Here is an 18876-nt window from a genome sequence, read left to right as displayed (position 1 = left end):
GAACGTCCCTCACCTTAACCAGGCCGCTCATAGTCCCTGAAGCCCAACCAAACCGATGGGCTGCACTGATTTATGGTGTTTCTGCTCCTGACCCCCAGCCTCTCATATGACACCTATTTGAGGGCATTCTTCTGTAGAGTCACTTCTTTGGCTTGATTGTAAAGCCCCCTATCTTTGGTCCCTGCTTGGAAAATCTCTGAACCTTGAACTTTACGCTCATGTCTCCATCCTTGCCAGTAGTACAGATGTGAGACCTGGGCCACAAAGAAGGCTGAGCACCAAAGAATTGATGCTTTCGAGCTGCGGTGCTGGAGAAGACTCCTGAGAGTCCTTTTGACAGCATGGAGGTCAAACCAGTCCATCCTTAAGGAGATCAACCCTGAATACTCATTGGAAAGACTGATGCTGAAGCTAAAGTTCCAATTTTGGGTCACTGGATGTGAGGTGCTGACTGATTGGAAAAGACCCTGATGCTTAGAAAGACGGAGGGCAGGAGGAGAAGGGGGCAACAGAGGGTGAGATGGTTGGATGGCATCACCAGCTCAATGGACAGGAATCTGAGCAAACTGCAGGAGGCGGCCATGCCACTCACTCCAGTATTCTTGCCTGGAGAATCCCACAGACAGAGAAGTCTGGCAGGCTACAGTCCATAGGGTCTCAAAGAGTCGGACACACAGCAACTGAACAACTCCATCCTTCGAGGACTGAGATCCTGACATTTAAATCCCTCATTAACCACGCCCACGAATGGTAAGAGTCTACACTGAAGCAAAAAGTAAAACTTACTTTCTCCAAATAAGTTCAGTATCTAAAGCTACAAAAAAGACTTCTTAGAAGGCCATACTGTCATTAGGGTCTGAGTGAGGCAGAATAGAAAAAAAAAAAAAGAAGGGACACACGGAGGGAGGGAGAGGAGGAGGGAAGGAGGGGGGGGAGGAAGAAGGAAGGAAGAAATTCAGTAAGAATTTTCTCTTTCCCCTTCACAATAAATGTCCCTCATTCATTTGTTTTTAATAGCCCTTTCTGTCCTATCTTCTGTCCTTACAAATTCTGATTCTTTATTTCACTGGCGAGAAAACTAACAGCCACTATATCGCTGGACCATGTCACAGCAGGGCAGTTAGTGACAATAATCTGGTTTCCAAAGACATGTAACCCACACTATATCTAAATCAGTGCAGTTAGGAGACAAGTCGTTCTACTGAATTTTCTAATAATATTACCACTCAATAGAGAAAGAAAATCAGCAGTTGTCACTGCTTAGAAAACTCAACAAAGCAGGTAAATATCTTTACCTTAAATGAGATGTCAGTTTTCTTACTGTTTCCTTGACAGACGTGCTTTGAGAAGATTCTGTCAGTGAAGAAGCAGCTATACAACCACCACTCACAGAAACTCTGGCTTTGTATCCAGAACTTGGATTTAAATCTTCCACTGGCATACTGGGTAAAAACAAGCTGAGGTTTAGAATTTTGAAGTGGAAATCATATTAGATCTAATAAATGAAAAAATATTAATACACAACAAATGAGGTGTCAATATACAACAAATGAATGCATGGACATAAATGTAATGCTGAAAAGTGTCATTTACACAGCTATATAAAAGCAATTCTCAATTACATGAATACCGTTTATTCCTGAAAAATCTGTTTCAAGGTTTTTGGGTAACCACAATTAAATAGAATTGGCAGTAATTTATTTTTAACAACAGCAGTCATCTACCACTTGCCTCTTATTTGTTGAAAGAAGTTTTTAAACCCAAGTTCTACTTTAGCCTGTGGGAGAGTGACAATGTTAGTTGCTTAGTCCTGTCTGACTCTTTGTGGCCCCATGGACTGCAGCCCACCAGGCTCCTCTGTCCATGGGATTCTCCAGGCAAGAATACTGGAGTGGGTTGCCATTTCCTTCTCCAGGGGATCTTCCTGATCCAGGGATCAAACGCGGGTCTCCTGCATTGCAGGCAGACTCTTCACAGTCTGAGCCAGCAGCCCGTGGGAGGGTAGGTACTAAAGGTGGGTCCAGAAATAAAGCAAAGTCAGTTGAAAGAAATAGTCACGATCTGGGGGAAGAAGTGTTTCGGGTGAAGGGTAATGATACTAGGGTAGAAATAAAGCGGGGTCTCTGAGATACTCGAGAAGGCCAGGCTGTAGAGGCAGCCCCAGGGACACGCACACAGAGGGACCAGGGGCTCTGGCCGCGGCGTGGGGACGGGGGCTTCTTCCAGCGGAGCAGGCGCTCCCACCCGAGGGTTTCTTACATGGGAGGCAGGCAATCTGACGGACGCGTGTTTTAAAAGGGTAACTGGCTGCAGCATGGAGATTAACGCACAATGATGATCCATGAAGCAGTGCGTGGGGTGTTAACGAGGCCTACGGGTTTCAGTATTATGAGAATAAAAAAGCTTCAGAGGGCTGAGGGATACGCAATATGGGAGGCAAACCTGGGTAGGTAGGATGGGGCCAGATGATGCAGAGTCTTGTCTATCAAGCGAAAAGGAGACTTGTGTCATCCCTTCCTGCTAACATCCATGAATTAAGACCACAGCTCTATAAAGAGTTTCCTGTATTCACACCATATGGGTCTTTTTAAAAAAACTGGATAATAGTTTACAGCAAATCAAAGTGGTTCTACTGTCAACAGTTCTTTGGCATTAATTATACTGTCTAACTTCAGCTGATACTGTACTTAAGACTAAGAACATTATAACTAATGCTTAATTGTCCATTAAAGAACATTCACACAGTGTCTGGCACTTATTAATTATAACCTCCTTTATGCTGAAATTTTATTAGAGAAGTCCTTGAAGTTTTTTTTTTATTTTACCATTTTGGGGAAGCTGGACACTCAGGCTGCTGTTGGCATGGACAGACATGCCTCCCTGAACCTCTGCGTCTTCTCCCGCCACATAATGCCAGAGCCTACTTCACAGAGCTGTGCCCGATTATACAAGATACACACAGAATCTATGGCTCCTGTTACTAAGTCCTCAGTAGATGGTACCGAGTTAGCACTGTCAATATAATCATCTTCATTATTACTACCACTACTAAATGAATTTGATAAGATTCTTCCATTAAGGGTTTCTTAACTGGATCATAGATCTAACATTCATATTGTAGTTACAATTCAAAGATTATTTAAAGAAAATCACAAATTCTTAAAAATCTAAAAGTAATATATGAAATAATACACAAACACACATACACAACATGTGTATACACATACACACACAGACATATTCAGAGCAGAGTGAGGTAAGAATTTGCTTTCTTGAAAACATTTTTTCCCTTTATTGGAGAGCCAAAATATTCAGCTGATTATATTTAAATGTGACAAAAACCTCATGTAAGAATATCCTAGCATACAATGATTATTACACTTACATACATGTATGGAAATAAGATTATAAGCCATACAAAAAAACTAGGTCATGATTTCATAGTCATACCTTACATATACATGACATTTTCATTCTTTGACTATATTAGAGTAATTTGAGTTAGCTGCTTGCTGTGAGTAGGAAGTTAAGCCTGTTCCATTCCTGAATCCTCACAAAAAAAAATGAAAAGGTTTGGGAAAAGAATGAGAAATCTAGGGTATTCTATTCCTTCCTGTCTCCTTTAAAATTCTGTTCCACTTTTAACTGCCTTTGCTTGTTGCTATTATTTTCTCTCTCCTTGTATTTAAACACTGATAATTACTTTTCAACAGTATAATTGTACTCCCTTGGAATTTTGTATAATTGCAGTACACTCACCTTTCCCAGTTAGGTGATGAAGAATTTCTCTTTATTTCTGGGGTGTCACTGCACAGCTCCTGTTTTTCTTCAAAAGAACACAGACAAAAATGAAAATCACACATGAGAGTGAACTAAAAGAGGTGTTAGCAGTTCATTAACAACTTGCATGTAATTTGGCTTTGTATTCAAACACTCTTTTGTTAAAACTGCACCAATATCTTCTCAAGACAATTTACAATGACCTCTTAATAAAGTGTATACAGTGTACAAGAATCTGAGAGCCTCTGCAGCTTGTTTTTCTGTAATTTCTTCCTAATGATGCTTATTTTCTGTCACTGGTGTGCACGGGATGACTAACTGGAACTGTCTGGTGTCCCTCCTCTCAGCAGCCTCTACATCCAGACAACCACTTGTCTTCCCTGGATCTTACTCTCTTCCTTTGGGTTCAAGTTCACAGGCATCCTTAAAGACCCCATCAGAAATGTGCCCCTAGAAGAGAGCTGGGTTTTAAACAGTAAGAGACCTACAATCATTGAGTTTGTCTTCTCACTCAGGGAGCCTCAGAATCGAGAGGGCCAGGGAGGTGAGTGCTTTGTTAACAGTCCACAGAAAAGCAGAAATGCCTTGATCCCCTTGGACTGGTTTCCAGAGGATCTTGGGGAGAGTCTAAGAAATAAGTCAACGTGTCCTTCTTCATCTAACTCTAGAATTCTTTGTGATAACTGTGATATTGTCCCACCAGGTAAACCCTTGCTAGAAAGTCCAGGGCAATGAGGGCTAAGGGGAACAGGACAGCAAGAAGGAATGAATGTTTCAGATGGGGAGGACCAGCCCGACTGCTCTAAGGAGACATGAGAGAGAACACACAGGGAGGTTTTCCAAGCACACTGCAGGCAGTGTTGGTTTTACTCAGGGTCTGCATGCAAAGTGAAATTTCTTAACCTAATAGCCAACTAATTCATAATTACAGTCATTTGAAAATATTTCACAATCTGTTCCTTCCAAATCCAGGATGAGTATTTAAAATTAAATGTTAATTTTAGGATCAAAATTGTACTAACAATTTTTCTATTACAACTTGGAAATCCAACAGGCACATACTTGAAGGCACATTAATAGCTTGAAACTTTTATAAAAGATTGGCTTTAAAATTAAGAGACTCTTACAAAAGAAATCTTGATTGTGTAATGGCAAATTATCCCAATTATGATGAAAAAGAAAAAGTGTGATTTCTTATGGCCCGCACTAATGGGTTCAAATATAGAGATGTGAATGAATGACTGATTAGGTTACCTAAGCAACCAAGTATAAAGGAAAGGAAGAGTGAACACGAAATGACGGCATGGATCAACACAAAGATGACTGGGAATGACTGAGTCAAAATGAACAGAGACCTGTCTAGGAACTAAGAAAGCCTTTAAAACTTATTTCAGATTAAGAAGATGACAGTGAAAAAATAGCGGTTCTGCTGTTTAAGACAATGGCATAATATTACAATAAAGGAGACAATGGTGTAATAATAATATGAACACAATGAATTCGAGTAATAATAACAAATGAACACTGAAGAAAATAAAATTTTCTGAGTCTAGTTTGTTTCCAGCTCCTCTGTCCTGGGAAATTGTCTTTAGATTGAAAATTATAACATGGCAACTTTATGTTTAAAAAAGGTCATATATCTCATCTGAGACAAACTACACCCCATGGATAATAAATGTGTTTGTTGAACTAGTCTTAGTGATCTCAGAGGAATCATGCAAAATAGGGAAAGAACTACATGATTGAAAACAGAGGAAGGTCATCATCATTTTCAAAAATAGCTTCTGAAAATGACAGGCCTGATATCAATCCTCAGCAGATTTCTAAATAAAATTCAACGAGGAGGGTGGCATCCGTGCACCCTCGGGAATTCTAGGCAGTGAGGTCATGTGGGGGGCATAATTCTCAGGCAGGAAGCCCCCCTTCAAAACCCTTCAAAATACGTGAGGCCGGCAGCGCAGTCGCCATCACCTCTCCTCCCACGGCTGGAGCAACAGATTTAATTTTTCAAAATCCAAACTGCTACCGTAAGATATGTCGCATAAGTCAAACTGAGGACGACTCAAGACATCACAACTAATATATGTAAATGGAATTCTTTTTTTACCTTTTTTCATAAGAGAAACTTCCTTTTCCTCTTGTTTCAGTGGAACATCAGTGTCACTTTCATCTAAAATCTGAAAAACAAAGCTCTTTATTTAAAGCTGCACCGAAACAAAGGGCATATTGTAAGGTGAAAAAGGGACCTTGAGCATCAAGGCCCACATCAGAGACAGCCCATAAAGCACACTTTAGGGACACGTCACGAAGGGAGACAGACATGGGTGGTCAAACACGATACTGGCGTGCAGATCACGTATGGGGGCATTAGAAATGTCACACTGACATCTGTCATCTCTTCAAGAGAGTATTTACCTTCCTACCAATATTGAGACAGACTTTTTAAAAATCCAAATCTCAGGTGGATGCCATGATGACTGTAACACATGGGCCAAGTGTTTGACCGCCAGGAGCCACCATGGAGCCTCCGCTGTTTGGGAGGCGCAGTCCCAGCCCGGGCTGCTATAGAGCAGACACAGGGAAGGCGCTCGGCATCGGGGCGATGAGCAGGCTGGGGGGGCCGGGGCCCGGGCCCCCGAGTGTGATGGGGAAGCACGCGCGGCAGGGACTGGGGCGCACACCCGGGAAGCTGGGGAGGCCGGGGCCCGGGGCCCCCGAGTGTGATGGGGAAGCACGTGGCCGGGACTGGGGCGCACACCCGGGAAGCTGGGGAGGCCGGGCCCGGGCCCCCGAGTGTGATGGGGAAGCACGTGGCCGGGACTGGGGCGCACACCCGGGAAGCTGGGGAGGCCGGGGCCGGGACCCCGAGTGTGATGGGGAAGCACACGGCCGGGACTGGGGCGCACACCCGGGAAGCTGGGGAGGGCACGCCTGGGCTCCTGACAAAACAGGACGTCCGCTCCAAGCAGGCCGCGGAGCCTCAGTGTGCTAAATGCAGGAGGCAGGAGGGCTGGTGGTACTGAGTGTGTGTGTGTGTGTGTGTGTGAGGGTGTGTGTGATGGGGATGGGGGCTAAGTGGAGCTGGGAGAATTTGGGGGGTAGAATATGACAATCAGAAGCCAGGTATCCCATACCTCTGCAAACTCTGTAAGCCTATTTTTCAAGGCTCACACAAAATAAATTTATATTTTGGGAATATACTTTAGAGCAGAGAGATGGGGGGGGGGAGTGGGAGGAGTAGAGAGAGAGAGTTTATTTATAAGTGTGAGTCAATCGTGTCCACCTCTTTGCGACCTCATGGACTGTAGCCCACCAGGCTCCTCTGTCCATGGAATTCTCCAGGCAAGAATACTAGAGTGGGGAGCCTTTCCCTTCTCCAGGGGATCTTCCTGACCCAGGCATTGAACCCTGGTCTCCTGCATTGCAGGCAGATTCTTCACCGTCTGAGCCACCAGGGAAGCCTGAGATTGTTTATACCACTCAGGAAAATACACCCAGAAGCTCCTTTCATGTATTTTCAAGTATGTGAGAAGGTGGGGCCAAGACAGTAGAAAAGGACTATGGAGAAGACAGGGGGCAAAGCAAAAGCTCTGTCTGCTCCTGGATCTGACAACCTCTGAACTCGCGCTGAGATGCACCGGGCTCCGACTCCATCACCCGTGTGCGGCGCGGGGCTGTCAGCTCTCTGGAGCTCACCCTTTGTGTGTGGATTCTTCGCCTTTCCTGTCCCCTCTGCTAAACGAACGTGGAACAGACAAGCCATCAACCCTTCCTCTCTCCTCTCCCAGGAAACAAAGGCACGCATTTTACATGGTGTTCGGGAAACAGCGCTCTGTCAGGAAGCAGGTTAAATGGGCACACACGTTACCTAGCAACGAAACAGCAGTGAGGCTGCCCGTCACCGTCATTTTCTATTCCACCCAAATCAAGAGAAAGCAAGCCTTGCAGGTAGGGGAAACAAATAAAACTGATTCTAAGCTACTTTGGTCTATTTCAAAATGTTTTTATTCTTACACTGGGAATAAATTCATGTGTCAGGAAGTATATAAAATGCATATACTTTCAAAAGTTCATCTTGCAAAATGACTTTAAAATGGATATCTTATTTATTTCTGATGTAACAGAAAATTTAGGTTATCTTCTGATGCGTTGACATGTAAGGAAGATCTACATACTTTAAGCGTCTCTCCTTTGAACTGAATCTTTTTTGACTAGTTTATAAGCAGCATGGGTTTAGCTGGTGGCTCAGATGGTAAAGAATTCACCCACAGTGCGGGAGACCTGGGTTCAATCTTCGGTCAGGAAGATCCCCTGGAGGAGGGCATGGCTACCCACTCCAGTATTCTTGCCTGGAGAATTCCATGGACAGAGGAGCCTGGAGGGCTACAGTCCATGGGGTTGCAAAGAGTTGGACAGGACCGAGGGAGTAACACTTTCAGTTAAGCATCACACACTATTTCCCACCACAGTTAACAGCAATCACAGGGGAAGCTCAGGAGAGGAAAGAACTACTAAACGCCTTTAGTAATAACCACTTTGTAATAATCTATGATGATCGTGCTCAGATGTGTTCGTTTTCTTTGGTAACCTCTCCTTATGATGGAAATCAGACAAGATAAAAGAACCCAAGCTTAACAAAAATGGCAGGACTCTCAGCAGGAACTCTTGGGGGTGGTATTACTAACTCAGTCTCCTGAAATTACTTCTGCATTTTATTATTTAGATCTCTGCTTCGAGCTTGCTATGTGTAGGGCTGCTTCCATGAGGATCAGATATGTCCACTCACCGCCCCCACATGTTACTCACACAAAGCTTTACCGTCTCTATTGCAGGAGAGACTTCTTTTCTTTTCCTTTCTTATATTTCCTTTATTCTTTGGCATAGAAATGTTTAAAATATTTTGGATAAAAAATTCACAGCCTACAGTATTTCCTTTTGAATGACACTGTGTAAATATCTGAGTTCATAGGAAACTGTTTTTTTGTTTGTTTACAATGTACTTGTAGTTTGGAAGGTCTGGATTTTTTCAAGCTGAGACAAGAAAATGTGCAGTTGTCTTTTCAATGACACTATTTGTATACTTCGATACTTGTGGAGCTCCTTCACATACATGATTTCATTACAGGAATGTTCTCCAGTCTCTTAGGGTTAACTGTGCCTCATACTCTGCAGTCTGGGGATATCTCTTTCCTAAATTTTACCTCTAGTCATGAAATAGGTAACGCTTCCCACATAGTAAATGAGATTACAGTTAAGTCTTAACGAGAGGCTTCAGATACCTTAATTAGAATTATGTTAGCAATGAGTAGAGTGGGATCTGTCAGTTCTCCACGGGATACAAAGGATCAGCATGATACCACCTGCTCAGCCTTGTGAAGGATCTATTTAAGAGGATAAATAAACCATAAAGAAGTTGCAGAGAGGAGAAAGAACACACCACAGCCAACTGTGTAACAATCTTCTCACTCAGCTGTCCGTAAGGAAGCCTTAGAACTGCTGATATCACTTTGGTTTTTCTCTGTTTCTTTGCCCCTCCACACCCGTCGCAAACACCTTATCCAGGACCCATAACGGCTACCAGGCCAGTCTGTGCCCTCCTGACAAGCTCCAAGGCCCTTTGTTTTCACTCTCCCATGGTTCATGCTATGTTCTAGGTTCCTCCCTTTGGTTCGTTAATTTATTCAATAAAATTGAGTTCCCTGTATGGGTCAGACGCTGCCATGATGAAGACAACAGAGCCTTTCCTTCATGGGAAAGATATTAAATAAGGCAGAAAGATATTAAATAAGGCAGAAAGATATTAACTAAGTAAACTGATAAGTTCTGTAACTCTGCAAGTTCTGTGGAAAAAATAACGCAGGAAAGAGGAGAGGAATGAGGTTACACAGCTGCCTCTCTGGGCTCACTGTTCTCCTCCACACCCTCCTTTTCCAGGTCTTGGGCTTGCTGTGGATTTGCTCATTCCCCAACTTTCTCCTAGTCTCTCCTCAAACCCGCCCCCTCAGCCGGCCTTGCTTGCCGCCTCTGTATAAAGCTGCCGTCGCTCTCACCATCCAGCGATGCCCCTTCCGACCCCTTCCTCCGCTCTGGTTCTCGCCTCGGCACGTACGCTGCCCACCCCCGGGCGCGGCTTACTTATTTATCTTGTCTGTTGTCAGATCCCCCCACGAGAACGGAAGGGCCATGAAGCCGGGGAGTGCTGCCTAACTTTCACCTGCGGAATCCCCAGTATCGAGGTCAGTACCGGATGCTCCATGTATTCATGGAAAGAGAGAGGCAAAAGCAAGCCAAGAAAACCCACGTGGGTCGCTGAGGGTGGGGAGCTGTGGGGTCCAGGCGTTCTGAACAAGGGGAAAGGCTGTGAAGGCAAAATCAACTCAGAGAGCTGGAGGCCAAGGAAGATGGGGGTAACTAGAGCGAAGTGAGAGAAGGAAGGAGGCGGCGGCGAGGCCAGAAAGGAGGTGAGGCCAGGTCACACGGGGCCCTGCAGGGCGCTCCATTTGTCCTAGGTGTGAGCGGCAGGCATCAGAGGCCCGCCTCCCGCACGGCTGGTGGGAAGGTAAAGTGGTGGAGCTGCTGCGGAGAACAGCGCGGGGGTGCCTTTAAAACTAAAGCCAGTTGCCCTGTGATCCCGCAATCCCGCTCCTGGGCACACACCCAGACAAAGCTCAAAGTTAGAGAGACACGCGGAGCCCTGCGTTCATCCCAGCGGCGGAGACGCACAAGCAGCCTACGTGTCCACGGGCAGACGCGCGCGCGGGCCAGCAGCCTGCGGGAACGCGACCCTCCCGCGAGAAAGGGCGGAGCAAGGCCGTGGGCAGCGACGTGGGTGGCCCGAGGCATTACCGTGCCAAGGGAGGTCAGAAAGAGAAAGGCAAGGACACTCGTGACGCCACTTCCGTGTGACAGCTGAAGAACCGCACAGGTGAACATGTGTGGGAAACAACAGGCTCACAGCCCCAGAGAACAGACTTGGGGGTGCCAAGGGGCAGGAAGGACTGAGAGGTCGGGATCGGCAGAGGCAAAGTGTGGTACATGGGATGGATGAGCAGCAAGTCCTCCCGGATGGCAGAGGGGACCACAGTCAGTATCCTGTGGCAAGCCACAAGGGAAAAGAATGTGACAAAGAATATATATACACACACACACACACGTATAACTGAGTCACTCTGCCGTACAGAAGAAATTAACACACATTCTAAATCAACTACACTTCAATAATTTTTTTCTAAAAAAGGAGCCATCAGAAGGTTCGATCAGTAAGTAGGAGAAAAGCATTAATCTGACATATTTTGGATGAGATACTCAGATTTTCACACTGTGGAGTCAAAAATAAGTAGTGGAATCATTTATAGGGCTACTATTGTGGTCCTGGTGAGAGATGTTACTGAATTGGCCAGGTGGGTAGCTATGGAGGTGATAGACTAGAGTATATATTTGAAGGCTGAGTCAGTAAGATTGGTAGATGGGTTAATAACAGGATATGAAAGATGGAGAGAAATTCAAGTTTTGGCTTGAGCAGCTGTGAGTGATGGTAACATTTACTGATATGGGGAAGCATGCGGAAGTTCCTTGGAATTTTTTTCCCTCTTGATTTAGATAACCTTCTGTGTACCAACTCATCCTGGTAATTATTATTTTCCTGTCTACACTTAATCCCTCAATTAAAACTTCAGGGGGTTAAATTATAATAAACTGTGGGAAATTCTGAAAGAGATGGGAATACCAGACCACGTTACCTGCCTCCTGAGAAATCTGTATGCAGGTCAGGAAGCAACAGTTAGAACTGGACATGGACCAACAGACTGGTTCCGAGTAGGAAAAGGAGTATGTCAAGGCTGTATATTGTCACTCTGCTTATTTAACTTATATGCAGATTACATCATGAGAAACGCTGGGCTGGAGGAAGCACAAGCTGGAATCAAGATTGCCGAGAGAAATATCAATAACCTCAGATATGCAGATGACACCACCCTTATGGTAGAAAATGAAGAACTAAAGAGCTTCTTGATGAAAGTGAAAGAGAAGAGTGAAAAAGCTGGCTTAAACCTCAACATTCAAAAAACTAAGATCATGGCATCCGGTCCCATCTCTTCATGGGAAATAGATGGGGAAAAAGTGGAAACAGTGTCAGACTTTATTTTTCTGGGCTCCAAAATCACTACAGATGGTGATTGCAGCTATGAAAGTAAAAGACACTTACTCCTTGGAAGGAAAGTTATGACCACCATAGATAGCATATTAAAAAGCAGAGACATTACTTTATCAACAAAGGTCCATCTAGTCAAGGCTATGGTTTTTCCAGTGGTCATGTATGGATGTGAGAATTGGACTATAAAGAAAGCTGAGCGCCGAAGAATTGATGGTTCTGAACTGTGGTGTTGGAGAAGACTCTTGAGAGTCCCTTGGACTGCAAGGAGATCTAGCCAGTCCATCCTGAAGGAGATCAGTCCTGGGTGTTCGTTGGAGGGACTGATGCTGAAGCTGAAACTCCAATACGTTAGCCACCTGATGTGAAGAGCTGACTCATTGGAAAAGACCCTGATGCTGAGAAAGATTGAAGGCAGGAGCAGAAGGGGATGACAGAGGATGAGATGGTTGGATGGCATCACTGACTCGATGGACATGGGTTTGGGTGGACTCCGGGACTTAGTGATGGACAGGGAGGCCTGGTGTGCTGTGGTTCATGGGGTCCCGAAGAGTCAGACACAGCTGAGCGACTGGACTGACTGAACTGATGCAAACAATGGCTTCACTGCATCCCCCACCCTAACTCCTCATCTCTGCCCCAGTTATTTTCAAATGACTTAAGGACACTGACCCTTGCTGAAATTTCAAATCCTCAGTCCCACCCTTGCCCACTTAGACTCCTCTGGTCAAGTCCTCTTTATATTTATAATGACATCATTGTTCCAGGTTTCCATCTCAAAACTGTCATCACTGTTTATGGTTCAATCTACCATACACCTTTTTCCAAGTTGTGCTATTTTCCCCTCAGAATGTTCCACTATCTCTTGCCTTCTTGGTCTAAAATCTCCAGGCAGCAGAATCCAACTTGATTTCTTGGTCCTTAGCGTCTCATCTTTGCACTGCGGCTTGACTATCACAACAGTTTCAAGACACAAAGAATTAATTCTTTAGACAAAATCTCCACAATTCAACTTTCCTTCTCAAAACTGGGCTACAGGTCCTTATTACTTTCTCCCTCAAGTACAAACCCTCAACTGGGTTTCAAAGCTCTTTTCAAGGTGATTCTAAGATATCTGGAATTATTTTCATTCTTAATAAGCATCCTCTGTAAGAACCAAAAAAGTTCTCTTCAGAATCCCTTGTGAGCATTAGGTAGCCTTCTGCCTCCAGGCCTTTGCCCACACTGTCCTCCACCTGAAATACATTCCTCTCCTCCTTTTCTTATAAGTCTCTCCCACATTTTAAGACAAGTCCCACTCTTTCCAAAATGTCTTTTTTTATTTGCTCTAGCACATACTCTTTTCCCTGAAGAAGTATTAACAGTAAATTACAAATAGTTTTAATTATTTTCATATTTATGGGACCCAGACAAGAGTGGAATCCTATAGCAGCCTTGATTCTTATCAAGACACTTCAAAGCAGAATTCAAAACCCGAGTCCATCTCCCAAAATCAAATCCAACCATACAAAATATACAGGTTTTACTGAATATTGTGTTGAGAAATGGAGAAAACATTTACACAAGGCAAAAATCAGCTTAAAATGACGATGAAAACACCCTAGCTTGCTTCTTCAATTGCTAGCTGTCTCGTCTCTCTCTACACACCGTCTCCTCTAGACTCCCCAATTCCGCAGCACCAGTGTTTCTCTGCTTGTGGGATCACCTCCTCCCCCTCACTCCCACCTCTTCACACACACACACACACACACACACACACACACACACACGGTCGCTCTCCGGCTCTGGCTCTGTTACTCCGTCACAAAGCATTGTCACTCTCTCAATTTGCACTCTTTACTCCCACCCCTGGCCCTCCGGAAGGCAACTGCCTTCTTTAGAATTACATAAGGTGGTTTTTAAACATCTTTTTCATAATATAAAGAATTATTTTCATTCTGTTACAAATCATCCCATGAATTCTCATAATAACCCTAAGAGTAGGTAATATCATTATTCCCCTTTTATAGGTAAGAAAACAGAAGACCTTGAGTTGATACAACTGACATGTGGCATGTAGGGCTGAATATGAGCCTGGATCAATCTGTCAGAATTCATAGTCTGCCTCCTTTTCATAAAACAATGCTAACTCATGGTTTTGTAAAACTGTCTTCCAATTTTTCTGCTCCTTTAGGGTAGAGATAATGGTTTTTGTGTGTCCTTCCAAATCCCTAATGGAGATTCAATAAATGTGTCTTGAATTGGTGTATGGTTGCTGACAGTTCACAAACTGGCCTTTGAATATTTAGATTCATTATAATTCGCCCACGAGACTTTCGTCTAGGTCAAGGGCTGTAGCACATACTGTCTTTGTGTCTGGCAATCTGTTGGTGAGTTGATAGATGATGCTGCAGAGGGTGAGTACAGACAATTTTTCCTCCAACGTCCTTGGGGGCAGCTCTGGCTTTTATCTCATAAAGGGGCTGCTATATCTGAAATTTCTGATACCATCAGCAGCAATCATAGGACAATACAGGCTCCTATAGAGGCAATTGGAGAGGGAAACGGCAGCCCACTCCAGTATTCTTGCCTGGAGAATCCTATGGACGGAGGAACCTGGTGGGCTACAGTCCATGGGGTCGCAAAGAGTCGGACACGACTGAGCGACTGACACATAGAGGCAATGGTAACTAACATCATCAACCAGGAAAACTGACTAAGAAATGACCTGCTTTTTAAAGTAACACATCTTCAATCATCTGTAATCATATGGCAATATCAATGCAGTTTTCTACTAAAATTTTTTTCTGTTAGAAGTCAGAAAAATTTATATATTTAATTTGTGCATTTAAAAGGTGAATGCAGCTGATTTAGGGACTAGTTATCCAGGTTGTTTATTAATCTTTTTTTGAGTTACTGAGTTATCTTTTCATTTTCACTGTCACACAGTACTGATGCTAAAACTTACTGTTGTCTTTTGCTTGTTTTTGGATTTGGGTTGCTTCTTGGGAGTACTATCATAGAGCATAAACCTAGACATGGGGAACTCATCAGCTCTTCCAGATCTTCCTCAGCTTCTGTGATCCCCTGCGGAGGTCCTGTCAATGACCTCAGGGATTCAGAGTTGGTTGATGCCTTTCCTGGGCTGGCATCAGCGTCTTTTGAAAGATGCCATAAAGAGCTCATCAGGTGCAACTGGGAAAGGATTTAATTTACACTGAGACTGGAAGATGGTCCCACCCACTCATCAACCTGGAGGTTACAGCTTTCAGAGTAAACCCTAGAGACTCCAAATCCTTAAAACACATCTGTCAATGGTGATCTGGCCACTGAGTTTTTTAAATGTCTGTGGTTTTGAAAAATGAAAGGAATCCATCTGTCAGTCTGTTCCTGAGGACAGGTACAAGGCAAAAAAGACCTAAACGACCACAGAGGACAAAAGGGCTAAGGCCAATCCAAACCAAAAAGCTGGTATGTTCCACGGTTATTAAACAGGCAGGTCCAACCTGACTTAAAACAACCACAGCATAGATATTCTTTCATTGCCTCAGCAAATGATATTCAGAGCAGTGACTGAAAGAAAGATTATAATAAACTACGGAAACGCAACAAATACTGCTATAGGAAAGGTAAAGGCTGTTTCACGTTAGAGGCAGAAAATCTGCATAATGTCAACTTGGAGTACAACCTGTGCCAAGAACAAGAAGAGCTCGTGTGTAACAGAAAGTACTTATATCACCCTGACTTGAGTGTCGGAAATTATTCTTGCTGAACTTTTCTAACTTACTGCTGGCATTGGTAGTTTTATTCCCCTCAGGTTCCTGCAATGTGAAGCCTTCTTCTAATTGATCGTTTGCTTGCCTGACCATCTGTTGTGGTTTGGCAACCTAATTTTCCCCATCACCTTTCGGAATAGATCCCCGAGGATGTCTGTTTCATAGAGTCACTTCTTATATCTCAACTGGTGCCATAACTTGAGACTGCTTACCTCTTTGACAAGATGCTTGAGAATCTAGTCCTGTTACTTCCTTTTTATTTTTATTGCTTCTGTTAAGCGTGGTACAATGACAGCTGATCAGATCCCATCACTTTGAGGGGCACTGGGGTCCTGCGGAGCTCATATGCCAAATTTTTGCCTGGAGTAAAGTTGAGCTGCCAATTTATCACAGAACAGTGCACAAGGAGTTTTTAATTGAACTCAGACAAACCCTTAATTACAACAGTACCACGGGGCATTGCTCCAGTAAAGCAGAACTGCCTAGCAAGCTTCACTCAGATTGGGCCTCCTCAGACATCTGTGAGAGGTGCTGCAAAAGAATCTCTATTTCCTCCCCTTCTGGAGTTAACTGGGACATGTTTGAATTTTACACTTGGGTGTGTAAATGTCTGACATAGAAACGGTTCAGAATAGCCAGTATTCATTAAAAGGGAGGGTGGGGTGTGTGTCTTGTGCATGGAAGATGGAAAATAATATTTTCTGGAGGCCAAGGGTCAGGAGACACCAGCTCATGGGAGGGGTTGACAGTACAGTTATGATCACAGCTATATTATTAGACTTACAATCTTAGGAGCGGAGAAAACTCTCCTTTCTAGGAATCAATCCTGAGGCGATGATCCTGATGATTACTATGAGACTCTAGGCTGACTGGAAAGAAAAGAGTCAGATCTTGCACAGAAAAGGTCAGATTTGGGGTAGATAAGGTAAGAAATGGGTTAAAGGCACGTTGGCTTGATCTGGGCAATGAATGGATGATGACTGGGTTAAAAAGAAAATGAAATCAAGACTCTTGGCTGGAGAATGCCCATCTATGAAGCTTTGTAAACCTATCTAAGCCAAAACAGGCTGAATGGGAATCAATGCGGTATTTATCTGTGCCTTCAAATCCTGACCCCTGAGTAAGGAGTACTGGTGCACTCCAACCCATCTGTGTGGAGCGGCCTGGCTGAACTGGCGTGGGGTCGGCCGCGGACACGAGTGACAAAGGGAGGTGTCCTGACGAGGAGGGGTTAAGGAGGCGGGAGCCAGGGTTGACGGTGACCGCTTCCTGAGAGCATGGTCCCCAACAAGCTTATTTTCCTCATCCAAAACGGGGATGAAAAGAGAACATACCTCTTCAGTTATTAAAGGGATTAGAGGAGATGATACATGTGAAGTATCGTAGCTGAATTTCATCGTGGTCACGCAGAAAAAGGAAAGGCTAATTCCACGAAAACACACATAGTTCACACACACACAGAGCAGAATTTCAGAAAAAAATACAGTTTTGCAGGAGCTGAGATTTAAAAAGTCTGGGCTGCGCTAGTTACCTTGAGATGGGGAAGGGAACCATGAGTTCCTCCCCACAGACATTTAAAAAACCTCAATCTTGCTAACAAGATTGAGCAAGATAATGAAAGAAGCCTGCTGCAGTGCAGACTGGCGATCCCACAAATAACGTCTCTGAAGGTCCAACTGAATGTCTACGTAGGGCATTCAGAAGAGGGCTAAGACGTCCTTAAAAAAAAATACTCCTCATTATTTTCATGACAGTTTTTTAATCTCTAAAAAATGCCTGGAGTTTTAACTGAATCCCAGCTGGGTATTTCCGCAGCTCCAAACGACAGGCAAGCAAGGTCTTACCAAGAACACTCTCACTGCATGGAGTTTGAAAATGCATGGCCCACGGTGGTGAAAGGCCAAGCATAAATTAGTATCAAAAAGGGAAAAGTGAAGAGAAAGAAGGGAAACTGCCACAGAGGTGGCATCTGCAAACTGTGTGATCAGAAGGAACTGAGATAAGGAAAATGAAGTCCAGCACCCCATGAAGGACTAGGGGGCATGAGAAGTGTGATACACATGAGACGCAAACATTCAAAGTGACTCAAAACTAAGGGTTACCCCACTGAGAAAGAATATTAAAAAAAAAAACAGCCTCCAGAGACTAGGCCTTGGAGAAAAGAAATATAAAAAGCATTCAATCAAGGACTAAGGGGAGTAGGAGGAGGAAGAAATTAGGAAACAGATCAGACTGCTGTAACCTTGAGCCCAGCAAATGAGGTGACTTTGGAGATTATGACAATATAACTGAGATAATCAGCAATGGCTGGCTTCAATATCAATCTGAAAATCAATACTTTTATCATTTCACTTGAAATTGCACAACTGTTGGTAAAAAAAGCCAGAGTAACATGTGTCTGAAGCTTAGAAGAGAGGAAAATGAAGTACTCTAATATGGGAAAAAAAGAAAATTCTTTCCAAAGGCTGACTGACAGACATTAACAACACACAAAAGAAAGAAAGCGCTGACCAGAATAAAGACGTTCTCAGTATTATTTATAACAGCCAAGACAGTGAAGCAACCTGAGTGCCCAATGACAGATAAACTGATAAAGATGTGGTATATGTACCGTGGAATATTACTCAGCCGTAAGGTAGAATGAAATCTTGCCATTTGTGACAACCTGGATGTCCGTGAAGGTCACTATGCTTAGGGAAATAAGTCAGATAAAGACAAGTGCTGTACGCCTTCATTTATATGTAAGCATGCACATGCATTCATGCTTAGGGAGCATGGGCAATGTGATACACATGATATGCAGACATCAAAAGTGACTCGAAAATGAGCATTATCCCACTGAGAAAGAATATTTTTTTAAATAGCCTCCAGAGACTGTAGGCCTTGGATAAAAGAAATATAAAAAGCATTCAGTCAAGGATTCAGGGGAGTAGGAGAAGGAAGAAGTTAGGAAAACAGATCAAACTGCTGTAACCATGAGCAGGTCATTCATTTGAACAAATGTAACAAAACAGAAACAGATTCACAGATACAAGAACAAACTGGGGATTGCCAGGGGGAAGTAGGTGGGAGGAGGGGTGAAATAGGTGAAGGATGTTAAGAGATACAAATTAGCAGTGATAAAGTCAATAAGCTACCAGCACAAGCAATGCATTCCATGTTTTATCACAGCTTTGTACACGATCTATGAAA

At 43.7% G+C, this 18876-nt stretch overlaps 1 protein-coding gene across 1 annotated transcript in view; it reads right to left on the bottom strand.

Annotated features, from left to right (window-relative positions):
• The window catches only part of MORC1 (MORC family CW-type zinc finger 1), a 151773-nt gene that overhangs the window by 18625 nt on the left and 114272 nt on the right, over nucleotides 1-18876 (bottom strand). Inside the window, exons 23-25 of the mRNA XM_065913846.1 lie at nucleotides 5888-5957; nucleotides 3760-3826; nucleotides 1296-1457 (exon numbers count right to left, since the gene is read on the bottom strand). Of these exons, the coding sequence (XP_065769918.1) occupies nucleotides 1296-1457; nucleotides 3760-3826; nucleotides 5888-5957 (299 nt within the window). The remainder of the gene's footprint in view (nucleotides 1-1295; nucleotides 1458-3759; nucleotides 3827-5887; nucleotides 5958-18876) is intronic.

The sequence above is a fragment of the Muntiacus reevesi genome, chromosome 21, assembly GCF_963930625.1.
Source record: "Muntiacus reevesi chromosome 21, mMunRee1.1, whole genome shotgun sequence".
NCBI lineage: Eukaryota > Metazoa > Chordata > Mammalia > Artiodactyla > Cervidae > Muntiacus > Muntiacus reevesi.
Note: the sequence above shows the minus strand (reverse complement) of the source record. Positions and strands in the feature narration are given on the sequence as shown.